This window comes from Ananas comosus, unplaced genomic scaffold (assembly GCF_001540865.1).
Source record: "Ananas comosus cultivar F153 unplaced genomic scaffold, ASM154086v1, whole genome shotgun sequence".
Lineage (NCBI taxonomy): Eukaryota > Viridiplantae > Streptophyta > Magnoliopsida > Poales > Bromeliaceae > Ananas > Ananas comosus.
In genome coordinates, this window is record NW_017890834.1 from 1 (window position 1) to 13,107 (window position 13,107).

The 13,107-nt window shown below is 35.3% G+C and overlaps 1 protein-coding gene and 1 long non-coding RNA gene across 3 annotated transcripts; one reads left to right on the forward strand and one right to left on the reverse strand.

The window, feature by feature from the left end:
* Positions 1-3,093: 3,093 nt before the first annotated feature.
* On the forward strand, positions 3,094-8,521 carry LOC109704315 (basic helix-loop-helix protein A-like). 2 transcript variants are annotated; one of them, XM_020225068.1, is made up of 9 exons: positions 3,094-3,335; positions 3,732-4,007; positions 5,835-5,931; positions 6,082-6,096; positions 6,212-6,268; positions 6,397-6,961; positions 7,060-7,478; positions 7,646-8,101; positions 8,184-8,521. In XM_020225068.1, exons 1-9 carry the CDS (start codon positions 3,232-3,234, stop codon positions 8,229-8,231), a joined length of 2,037 nt encoding a protein of 678 aa, XP_020080657.1. In that variant the 5' UTR covers positions 3,094-3,231; the 3' UTR covers positions 8,232-8,521. The 2 variants fall into 2 exon arrangements, with proteins under 2 accessions (XP_020080657.1, XP_020080656.1); XM_020225067.1 differs by having other exon boundaries at positions 8,203-8,521.
* On the reverse strand, positions 8,013-9,352 carry LOC109704316. The gene is made up of 3 exons (XR_002214282.1): positions 8,826-9,352; positions 8,332-8,750; positions 8,013-8,145 (listed from the first exon to the last, which is right to left on the reverse strand). It is a non-coding gene; the product is annotated as an uncharacterized LOC109704316 (long non-coding RNA).
* Positions 9,353-13,107: the final 3,755 nt, after the last annotated feature.

Sequence of the window (13,107 nt, forward strand, 5' to 3'; positions counted from 1 at the left end):
GAGTGGTGGTAGGGTATATTATGCATTAATTTTCTTAATTCTAATGCAAGCGGACGAACACGGGAAAAAAAAAAAAAAAAAAAAAAAAAAAAAAACCGACCAAAAAAGAAGAAAAAAGAGAGGAAAAAAACATCGTCCGTCGCGCGGCTTCACAAAACATAAGAGATTTATTCCTCTTATTCTTAAACGGTGTTAAGAATTACTAAGAATTACTAATTATCTCTTAATGGGTTATTCCGGAATTAGTAATTCCACCTATTGGATAATTCTCTATCTTATTAATTCCTCTACTAATTAAGTTATAAATAATTACAAATTATAATTAATTAATACAATTAATTTTTTTATAATTAACTAATTATTTATTTAACTTATTAAATTAATAAATATTTAAATAATAATTTATTTATAATTTATAATTAATTATCTAATTAAATAATTAGGTATTTGATATGCTTATTCAATCATTAACTAGTATTTATATTACTTAAATAATTAATACTTTAATTTATCTAATTAATATATTCACTAGAATATAAATAATAAAAAATTAATTAATATTAACATATTGACTTATTTTTATAATTATTTACTAATTAACATCATCTTCATTTTCTCATATAGTAATTTTAATTAATTAATTTATTAACTCATTAAAATATTATTTTACTGATACTAAGATGCTTTACATAATTTTTTTTTATATGCAATTAATCATAATTACTTTTATTCCTACTATTCCAACCCAATCACCCAAACGTAATTTTTCTTATTTCTCTAAATTTCTTAATTCTCATCCAAATACAAAATTGAACTAATTCCTATATATCCCACGAGCGATACCTACTAAAAGAATAAATAAAAATAGCAAGGTTTCGCGTTATGCAAAACCTCGTTGGATATTTCGGAACCACACTTTGTAGATTTCGGAAAGTAACATCAAGATTCGGTAAGTGGATATAATGGTACATGATCGACCACAATATAATAAATAAAAATAATACTAAAGTACAGTATAGTAGAGTGTAATTTACTATACGAAATTACAGTATAGCGAATGGTTCCTCAATGCTTGCTTAATCCGAAGAGCGTATAGTGGTAGCCTAATGACAATATAGCAAATAAAAATAATATTAAATTATAATATAGTAAAGTATAATTAAGATGACTACTACTACTACTAATAATAATCAAAGTTTAAAGTGCCGTGACATGGGGGCGTGATGCTGTCTGCCTGGCACGGTACGGCATCTGCCGACATAAGGTACGCTTGCGTGCCGATGGATATATATGATCTACTATTGGCACGCTTTGATACAGATTTATTTCAGTTTTTTTTGTTTCAATTTATAATATTATTTTGAAAGATTTAATTAAATAATTATAAATATTTGCTATATATAGCTTACTATACTCGTCAATTAATATATTTGTCAATTTTTTGTATGTAAAGTACAATTATAACTAATACAGAATATAAATTTTTTCATGTTAAAATTTTTAAAATGCAAAAATATCTTTTTTTCTTTTCTTTTTTTTTTTTTACTATATTACAGTCTTTTTTTTATAAAATATAAAAAAATAATTTTAAAAAGTATTTGAAAAAAAATATTTTTTTATTAATTTTTTTAAAAATAGTAGATTTATCAAAAAAATTAAGTAACAAATTATATGACAAATAAATTAAATAAACTTAAGTATCAATTAATTTAGTTTAGTTTTTAATTTTATCCGTATTTTTAATCTTTTAGCGCAAAAATAAAATTTTATATTTAATGTGACTCAAAATTTGTTTATTTAATTTGATTTTGTTATCTTAATTCATTAAAACTTTCACGGTGTGATAAATTTTGATAAACTAATTTATGAAGAAAAAATAGATATCTAGTGAAAGCGGAGGGCTCGGACAAATTTGTTCTCGGTATATTGATAAACAAAAAAAATTAAATTATAATTTTTTGACTTATCTAATAAGTAAATTTTCGATTTGTAATATTTTTTGGGGGGCATGGAGTATCCAGAATATTTTGGATATCCTAAACAACAAAACAAAAAGAAAAAAAAAAAAAAAGTCTGTGCCATGACACGTTGCGCTGTGCCGCTCTGTCTCGTGCGGCACGGCGCTGCGTGCCGCGGCACGGAGGGTGTCCGAGATCCCCCCCCCCCTACGGTGCCACCATCTTGGTGGCACGAGATGGTGGCGTGGTACGTGCCGTCCCGTGCCATACGGCACGGGGTGGCAATTTAAACCTTAATAATAATAATAATAATAATAATAATGATTTTTTTTTTTACCCTCACTATCATTGAAAATTTTTAAATTTATCTGAAAATTACTAAAAAACTCTTCTAAATCTCAAATTCCATTTGGAAGAATTTTTAAAAATCAATAAGAGTATGTTGATCGGCCAAGAATATATTAAATATTTTTAAAAATTTGAAATATGCATTAAATAACTCTTTTAAATATTATAAATTAAATAATAAAAAATCTTCCCGAATTCGAACGCACGTGGTGGATGGACCGTGCAGGTGGAACCGTCCGGTGCAGCGACCAGTCAAAAACTACCCAAATCCAACAGTAAATAGTATTGCGTGCACCCGGTGTATCCTTACATCTCATGAACCATAAAAAAAAGTACATTGTTGGTGTTCATCAGTGTCTTCAAACTAAAAACCATTGCGACATCCCCGCATAATTACATGCACGTAAAATGATACCATCCGCGCGATTTAAAAGGCTTCTGTGAGATTCAGGCTGATAATTATAATGAACAATGTGGATCTTACGTAATTTTTAAATATTTTTCCAAAACTAATATCTAATTCAATAGATGCGATTCGCGACATCAATACAAAGGAGCCTATACGCTTACAAAGCTATAAATTTTTAGTATCAGCGGTACATAAAGGTTTTGTATACCAGAGTTTTAGCTAGTTTTCGGGGTGCGGTGCATGAGATGTAATTGTACACCTGGTGCAGGCAATAGTTCTCTCCACCAACTCGACCCATGTTGTACGCAACTCTCTCTCCCTCTCGTGTAACTACTCTTCTCCACTTCATGATTCATGATGTCCAAATCTCCAACTCATCTAATCAACTTTGTTGTGGTTCTAAGAAGCTCTGTATGAGAGAAAAGGATAAGTAGAGAGAGAGAGAGATAGAGAGAGAGAGAGGTGGTGTGCACATATACAACTTTAACTGTAGGAAGAGATAATTAAAGAGTAGTCATGGTTGCCCTTTCTCCAATAAGGCTTCAAAAGGCTCTGCAGTCTGTAGCTCAGAGCATACAGTGGACTTACAGCCTCTTCTGGAATCCATGCCCACAACAAGGGTTTGTTCATCTTCACTATATATATACCTGTGTAATATTTGAGACGTGCGAGCAATAATATATCAGTAGTGCAACTTAGATGAAGGGCGCACTAATAAACTACTGCACGAAGATCCCATTCTGATCGTGCACCTCACTTTACACACAATTGCCGAACTTTGGACACAAAGGTGCATGCTCTCATGAAGTAGAGTTTAATTGTTAGGGTGTATTGTTTGCAAATTCAGATTAGCGCGTGGGTCGTGTTCGTATTCGTTAAACGTAGAGTTCGGCCCCAATGCTTATAACTCGACTTTACGTGTTCGAAAAGACAAGTTCTACGACGATCGCGCGGGGGCTGTGTCGTGCTGATTTCGAGTAATTTCGTGCCGTGTTTGGACCCTGTCATGAATTCAGGGTTCTGGTGTGGGGGGACGGGTACTACAACGGCGCGATAAAGACGCGGAAGACGGTGCAGCCGGCAGAGGTGAGCGCGGAGGAGGTGACGCTGCAGCGGAGCCAGCAGCTGCGGGAGCTCTACGAGTCGCTGTCGGCCGGGGAGGCCAGCCAGCAACAGCAGCAGCAGCTGCAGCTCGCGCGCCGACCGAGCGCCGCCCTCTCCCCAGAGGACCTCACTGAGTCCGAGTGGTTCTACCTCATGTGCATCTCCTTCTCCTTCCCTCCCGGATCCGGGTATGTAAACAAATTAATCCTATACACTTATTCGTCACCTTGCATGGCCTATATATATATATATATATATATATATATATATATCATTTTGTTTGTGTATATTTGTGCATGGTCCTTGTGAATATGTTTATTGGTGTACTATTTCTTATATATGCAAGAGAAACTTATATAGCTTCTTTAATTTCATCATTGAATGTAATTTTTCAAATGTTTGACCACTACTCATTGATATAAAAGGATTAATTAAAATACAGAACATGAAATTACCATTTTATCCTTAATTTGTTCACTATTTGTTTAAAGGGTTACTTTCATCCGTACCCCTCTAAATTTCAGAAATATCATAAATAACCCTATAAATTTTGTTACGTCATAGTTACCTTTCCAAATAAATACTTTCTTTCAAAAATACCCTTGCCGTTATACTCTGTCTTTTCAAGTCACGTTAACCTTAGTTAGATGGTGGTCTAACATAGGTTAAAATTTAATGACTGTTTTACCCATAAGTTGACAAGCGTTCGGAAGGTATGTTAATTATATGATTTTACTATTTAGTCCCTAAATTTTGTTCATTATTTATTAAACATCAAAGCTAACATTAATTTGTTCACTGGTATTCTTTAATACTATTTAGCTTCTAACTTTTGTTCATTATTTATTTTAGTTAGTTCTATTTAAAATTTTACTTAACTTAAATTACTCTGTTAGCTATTACTCATTATATTTTTTTAATTTTAACTTCTACCAAGTAATTGAAATTATTAAATTTGTTAGAATCATCAATGGATTGATAAAATCTGTAATTTAATTGACAAAAATTAATCCAATTTTAAGAGACTAAATATTAAGAAGGCTTTGATAGAAAAGTCAAATGCAAGGGGACTATTTCGTGAAGTATAATAGTTAAGAGAATCTCAATATATTAATTAACCTTAGAAAATTTGTGAGGGTATCGATGAAAATGAATTGAAGGGTAAATTCGGTATTTTGAATCTGTTATACCTAAACATGACAGAGTAATAATTATGAGGACATTTTTTAAAATTTTAATGCTTTTTGAGGGCAGTATTTATGATATTAGAGCTATTTGGAAGGGTACTGAGGAAATTTTTCCTTTTTTTTTTTTTAATGCCACTCAATTACTAAATAAATGAAATGAATAATCGTAAAATTTGATATATTAGAAGTTCATATATTCTAGATTATATATAACAGCGTCAGATATTGATTCTGACATCTTCTATTGAAAACGGCGTATAAATACGAAAGGATTGATTACTTTAAAAGCATAATATTCTAACTCATCCTTAAGTGAAAATATATATTACAATTTTAAGTCGAACTCTAAAATTTGCTCATGTTCAAGTGTTCAACTCATCTCATTAGTAAACTCTACACACAATTGCATGTATAGCATGTCGGATCGTTGGCGCTAACCATTAATCCCAAAAGCTCGAGCTGTTAGAAATACGCAATCAATTCATTTAAAGCGTACAGAAACAGCGTCCACGGGTCTCGATTGTGACTCGGCCCACCTGGCCTCACGCCACTTCGAACATGACTCGGCCCAATCCAGCCTCACGCCATTTCGAACATGACTCAGCCCACATGGCCTTCCGCCATAGTGCAGGATGCTGGTCCATTTAAGCCAACATAGCATACTATACTAAACACACACAGAAAAGAAAAAAGGAAAAAAATAACATTGATCATGAACAACAAAATATGAATAGTGTTTGGAGATAATCACTTTTCATGTTTAAAAAGATATGCACTTAATTTGCACAAATGACAATGCCACTGTAAAAATAATATCTTTTTTCGTAGGTTACCAGGAAAGGCGTTTGCGCGGCGCCGACACGTGTGGCTAACACGTGCTAATGAAGCTGATAGCAAAGTGTTCTCAAGAGCTATTCTTGCTAAGGTGGGATACTAATTTACAGAGTGAAATGATTTATTAGGTAACATTTTCTCATTTTCTATGTATTTACTCATAATTTATACGCTAATTTATTGCTTTTCTCATGCATTTTGTTTGGATGCTGCAAACACATGCTGATTCCACATAAAACAGAGTGCTCAGATACAGGTACTGCATATGTTCTAATCATGTACAAATTTTTGCACCAATTGATTGTAGTTCATTGATAAAGCATGTGAAAGGAAAAGATTACAATTTGAGCTCACAGTTTCTGATTTTTCAGACAGTTGTATGCATTCCCCTGATGGATGGTGTTCTTGAACTTGGAACTACAGAGATGGTCAGTTTCTCTCATCTTTCAGAAAAGAAGATGTAAATTGCAGTTTTTTCTGATAAAGTAAATGAGATTTCAGTGCAGTATACTTATCTTGAATCTTATGTAGAAACTGAGATGATATGGTTTAATAGGTTGAAGAGGACACAGGACTTATTAAACATGCAAAGAGCTTCTTCGCGGAGCATCACGAGATCCAATCCATGCCCGCGCTTTCGGAGCAATCGACCTCGAACCCCGCGAAGTACAATGAGCCACCATCATTCCAAGTAGGCGTGACCATGCATCGAATGCACGCAGAACCGACAGAATCAGACCGACAGAACGATGAGGATGATGACGAGGAGGACGACGATCACGACGATGATGACGACGAAGAAGATGAAATAGAGGGCGGTTCGGGCTCGGAAGTCGGCACTTTGAAGTGCAGCCACATGATCACACCCACTTTGACAAGAATTGAGGGGGCAACAACTCCGAATGCCGAGCATGATGAGTTGATGCAGCTTGGTTTGTCGCAGAATGTTAGGTTGGGGTCTCCTGATGATTGCTCAAATAACTTGAACACTCAGCTACAAATGGTCGGAGTTTGCTGCAACACTAGCGGAGTATCTAATCACCAGAGAGAGGATGAAACATATCATTGTTGGAATTTTCTTCATGAAGACATTTGTAGTGAGCTTCAACAACAATCCTCAGGTAATTTTCGCAAATGTTCGGAAAGTGTAACAATGTAATGTGGAACAAGCATTCACAAATTCAACTTCTAAGTGTTACTCAAACATATATTTTGGCAGTGCAAGCTCAAGAGCTGTCACAAGAGGATGCTCATTACTCGGAAACAGTTACAACTATACTTCGACACAACTCGAGCCGAGGAGACGAATCGAAGTCCAATGATTACTTTGTTCCCTCGCGCCAAACGGCATTCGCCGGATGGAATTCTACTAGAGATCATCCTCAAATTGTGCTCTCCGAAGGAACTTCGCAATGGCTACTTAAAACTATGTTGTTTCGTGTTCCGACTCTTCACTGCAGGTACAAAGATGAGAACTCACCTCCATCTATAGAAGGGGAAGGCGGCGGGAGTCGGTCCCGAAAAGGAGCAGCGCAAGAAGAGCCAAGCGCCAACCACGTGCTTGCGGAGCGCCGGAGAAGAGAAAAGCTTAACGAGCGGTTCATCGTTCTTCGCTCGTTGGTTCCGTTCGTGACGAAGGTGCATGTCCTTATTGCAGTATGCAACATATCATGAATTTTAACATATGTGTATGAACTTTAGAGAAACTTCTTGTATTAAGTATGAAAACTTGTACACAGAAACTAGGTGTGAATTACACTTGCTATAGCAATGCCTATTGAGAAGCTCAATTGCTGTGATCTCAGATGGACAAGGCATCGATTTTGGGCGACGCAATAGAGTACGTGAAGCAGCTCCGAAAGCGGATCCAAGATCTCGAGTCAAGAAACAGGCAGATGGAAAGCCTGACGAAAACAGCAGAACTTCAAAGGCCAGGCAGCTCGAAGGACCCAAATGTGCCACGAGGCAGCGGATCCCCGCAGGGGAGCGGAGTGGATCACGTCGCGACCAGCCAACTGAAAGCCTTTTCGTCAGACAAGAGGAAGATCAGGGTACTAGAAGGGACCAGGGTCGTGGATGCTCCGAGCACTAATGTGCAGGTCTCGATCATCGAAGCCGACGCTCTCCTCGAGATGCAATGCCCTTACAAAGAAGGCCTGCTTCTGAAGATCATGCAGACAATTCACGAGCTTCGGCTCGAGATCATGTCGATTCAGTCGTCCTCGGTTAACGGCACGCTTTTCGCGGAGTTGCGTGCAAAGGTATATGTGAAGTAGTTAGCACCATTTTTTTCGCGCCTTTCATTCTGAAGCAAGAATAACAGATACAAATATAACAATTCAGCGCATTCGAATCTCTACAGGTGAAGGAGATGAATGGAAAGAGAGCTAGCATTCTTGAAGTGAAAAAGGCGATATATAGAGTGTTCTCAAACAGTTAAATTTGGAGTACATTTTGACCAAATATGAGAATTTTACACACTTGGACATACCATGAAGCTTCAAACACTGACACCTCCATTCCTTGACATCTAATGTAAATAACAAGTGTAAGAATCATGTATCATATTGAACTTAAACATATATGTCATACCTACAAAATATGCTTCTTTTCTAATTAATAATACTACACATGCTTTTGTTAGGAAGAAAGAAAGCGAATACATATCTGGTTTAATACTATTCCTGAGCCATATTTTCTGTCAGTTTGAATGGCATTGTAGGATCATGGGTGCTAATCATTAATTCCAAAGTTCGAGTTATTGGAAAGTGTACAGGCACAACGTCCACAAGTCTTGATTATGACTCGGCTCAATCTGACCACCTAGTATTTTGAACATGATTCAGTCTCTCGTCACTCTGAACGAGACTCAGCCCAATCCAACCTTCCACCACGAAACAGGATGCTGACCTGTTTAAACCAAAACGCGTCAGAGCCGGTTCTAAACCCTATCAAGTTCAAGAGGTCATCTGTTTAGTTTCCCACATTCACCCTATCAGTACACGTAGCATAATTCATCTGATCTTCAGTACCGAGATACCGCTTGCAGAAACTTTGGCTTCTTGAATAATAGACTAATTCATTCTGCAACTTTGCAGCTCAGGTCTCTTGTAGACAAACTATCAAACAACTTGTAGGCATAAAAAAGAGTTCGACCAACAAGTCGAACATCATGGCTCTCCTCAAAGTCCACAAAAGTTATCACTAAACAACTTTATTTAACACCCACACAGATTCTTACAAAATTATCAATCCCGGGATCACGGTGGAGTCCAACAAGCCCTATCTGGATATATATAAAGACATTGTTTTTTGCTGTAGATGAGAAATATGATCAAATGTCTAAATTAGAATACCATATTCGGCTTTAAAGTCATGTTTTTTAAAGTAAGATAAATCACTTTATAGATAAAATATATTGTGTCCTCCCAAATCACAAATGCGAAGAGCTATAAGGACCCGAAAATCAAACTCCTTTTTTTTCAATCGCGCAAGAAGATTAGATAACTTATTCTGACATCAAAAGAGAATTGTAAGGGCTTCACGAATCATCGGATCGGGCCGAGTTGGCTCTTTCACTGGGCTATCTGTTATAGAAGGAATTAATCTGAAATTTTGGTTTTGTTTTTGTTTTTTTTTTTTGGAGAGATAGGTAGCAAACTATCTGCTTCGTTTATTTCATTTTAGAAATGAACTTAGTTAGAAATGCGAATCAACTAGGATTCGAATTTGGGACATCGAGTACCAACCACCAAGCCCTTTGCCACTTGCTCTAGGGACGGTCGGTTAATCTGAAATTTTGTTGATAGGGCTTTTGTGGCTCAGGCCAATTTTTTGGCCCTGTTGGGTGCCAAAAAGGCTCAATCAAAACAATTAGAGGAGGATGTGGAAATTCATTTTGGTGCTTGCTCGAAAAAGCATCTATCTATCTTCCTACTGCAGAAGCAGAAGTGCGCGAAAATGATATAAAATCATATCGCGGAAAAAGACGTCGACACTCTGAGAAGAAACCAGACAGAAGTGGGGCCGAATAAGCCATCTGATTCTATGAGCTGGTGATGCGGCCAATTTGGTGTCAGAGTTTCTGGAAAAATACAATTCGATCAAGCTGAGTCGAAAATTTCGTTGAGTTCGAATAATTTTTACATTCGGCGTGAGAATTTTTAAACTGTCACAACTTTTCGTTCGCATATCTAATTTTAACGTACAATCCCAATTCGAAAAATACATTTTGAGATCTATGTGTTAAATTGCATGGCAATTTCGGCCGGTTTTAGGACTCAAATTTAATTGTTTCAGCCTCCGGTTTGCATTTTTAGGTTATTTTCGAAAAGTTTTGCATTTTTTCTACTTTTTGTCTGATTATTTGATTATTTTTAGTCTGATTAAGCTTAGAGACATTATTAGAATTGTTATCTTTGCTTAGTAAGATTAGATTATCTTTTCTATATATAGATGTGACGTTCAGTTAATGTACTTCAAATTTTGAGAATTGATTGAAGAATTAGTTCTTTGCGTATCATCTCTTTCCGTTCTTGTGCTTCTTCCCTCTCAACACAATTTAGCTCTGCGAACAGTTGTGAGCCTATGTTGAAACGAAATAATATCTAATTCATCCATCATTCCCCAAATAAAATATAAAATATTTCGTTTTTAAGACATAAAAATAATGAGATCAACATCAAGGTTCACTATCGCAGGCATGTAAATACAAGTCATATGCATCCAATGTGCATGCAATCAAATGTTGAGTATAATAATTGTGAAGATGGTTAATTATATTTATTGAATATGGTAAGAATAGACATGTTGATAAGCCCTAAGCTTTCTTTGTATTACTTATTTAATGATTTATTTTATAATTCATTAAGGGTGTGTTTGGTTCCACGTAAAACTGTGGGAAAAAAAATTTGGTGGGAAAAAAATTTTCGGTGGAGAAAAGTTTTACGTCGTTTGGTGTTTGATTTGTAGGAACAAAAAAAAGCTTTTCACGACAGTTGTTTGGTTGAAAGAAAAAAAAATTATAAATAAAAATTATTATATATTTTTTATTTTATATATTTTATATTATTAGTATATAATTATTATCATATTATATATATTAGTATCACCGTTTATATTTATAAATAAAATATATTTAAAATATATTATGCAATAATTAAATATGCAATATAATATATAATACTATAAAATAAATTACTCGATATTTTAAAATAAAATATTATATAATAAATATATTTTTTTTTTGATTAAACAGGGTATAATAAATATATTTTTATTAAAAATAAAATATATATATATATATATATATATATATATATATATATGTAGAACTAGGCTGGAATACTATCAATAGCACCAAGCTATTTGTGCTATTAGTTTTTTAGCCATTGGATTGAGAAATGTGCGGTTAGGATAATGTGGGCCCCCTAGGGTTGAGTGGGTGGTTGGTTGAATAGTATAATCTAATGTGGGAAAATAATCAAAGGGATTAATCTAACGGCAGAAAACTTGATAGCACTAAATACTTCGTGTTATCGATAGCATAGTAGCCGGACTCTATATATATATAAAGATGGGGGAGAGAGAGAGGTCCACCGTGGACCTTTCTCTCGCGGTCCACGAGGTGGGGTGTCCCTCGTGGACCGCGCACATGGTGAACCCCGCCCCCGGCTGCTCGTTTCGAGCGAAAAACGAAAAGGCCCAATTTCGTCCGATTCGTAAAAAAAGTTTTCCAAAAATTTTTTTTTACGGGCAAACAAACACTCGAAAACTTACTTTTCTACAGAATTTTTTTTTTTAGAGTGGTTTTACAGCAAACCAAATAGGGCCTAAGGGGGTGTTTGGTTTTCCCAAAAATATTCCAGAAATCAATTTTCTGACGGAAAAGAAATATTTTTTGTTTGTTTGGTTGCTAAGAAAAATAATTTTTATAGAAAATTTATGGCCAATTTGCATAAAAAACTCGCTAGTTCTGAAATTTTACAAAATTACACCGCCTTCTTGGATTATACAAATTTAGTTCATATTTTCAGAAAACTAATCAAAATATTCCCTCCTTCCTCACCCGCCCTCTTCTTCGGTGCCGCCACGCTCTCCTCCTTCTCCACCACGCGTGTCGCCGTCCTCAAGTTGGCGTCATGGGCCGCATGCCCCTTCCCTCGCCTGTGAGCTTTTCAGCGCTTTCTCTTCGTCGTCGGCGGTGGCGGTGGAGACGGCAGGTTTTCAAAACTGGGTTCGGTGGGTGGAGTATCTACTGTGGTGAAGGTAGAGGGTCAAAAGGAGATGGGCACAGAAAAAGTACGAGAAAGCGGAGAGAAAGAAGGAGGAGGGGAAATATTGTAACTTTCGTTCAAAAAATACAACATTTATTTCAAAGAGTATAATTTTATCTCAAAGAGTGTAACTTTTCATCTAAAATAGTACAACATTTTTTTAAAATATTGCAACTTTATTTTAACATACAATTTTATCATCTTCTTTTTTTTCTTTGATTTTACGCATTTTTTGTAGAAAAAAATAATTTTCTTTACTTTTTTTATTCTTTGTTTTTCTTATTTTTCTCTACTCTCTACATTTTTTTTATTATCGCGATTTCTCCTCCGCCCTTTATCGCAACCACCGTTCTCGTCGGAAACGCTCCTTGGAGAAGTGCGGGCGTGTCTTTGTCCTTACCGTCACAGGCAACAGCAAGCACTGTCTCTCTGTCATGACCTCATTACCTCCGCCCACTCCCATCTCACCTACGCTCGCTCTGAGTCCTTCTCCTTCGGCGCCTCGGTTAAGGAAGAGAAAGAGAAAACGACGCTACTCTCGTTACCATCATAGAGGACTGCGGAGGCGATAGAGGAGGGTCAGAGAGAAAAAAGAAGAATGAGAGAATAAAAGAAAAGAGAGAAAAAAAATGAAATAATGATATGTTGGTTAACTTTCTGAAAATTTGATCCAAATATATAAAATTCAAAAAGATGGCCTATTTTTACAAAATCTCAAAATTAGTAAATTTTTATGCAAATTGGCCAAATTTTTTTTTTTTTCATATTTCATTAAAAAGTAGTATTATAATTTTCTAAATTTTTTATTTAGAAAATAAAAACTGTCAAAAATGACCACTTATAGAATAAATAAGACATAAGTAGAAATACCCCTCCTACAAATATCAAAATTTTCATACATTATTTTGTCTCATAATATGCAAGCTCAAAATTAAAATTTCATATATTGCTAGTCAATTAATGTTGGGCTTATTTTGCTTCAAAACCAAACC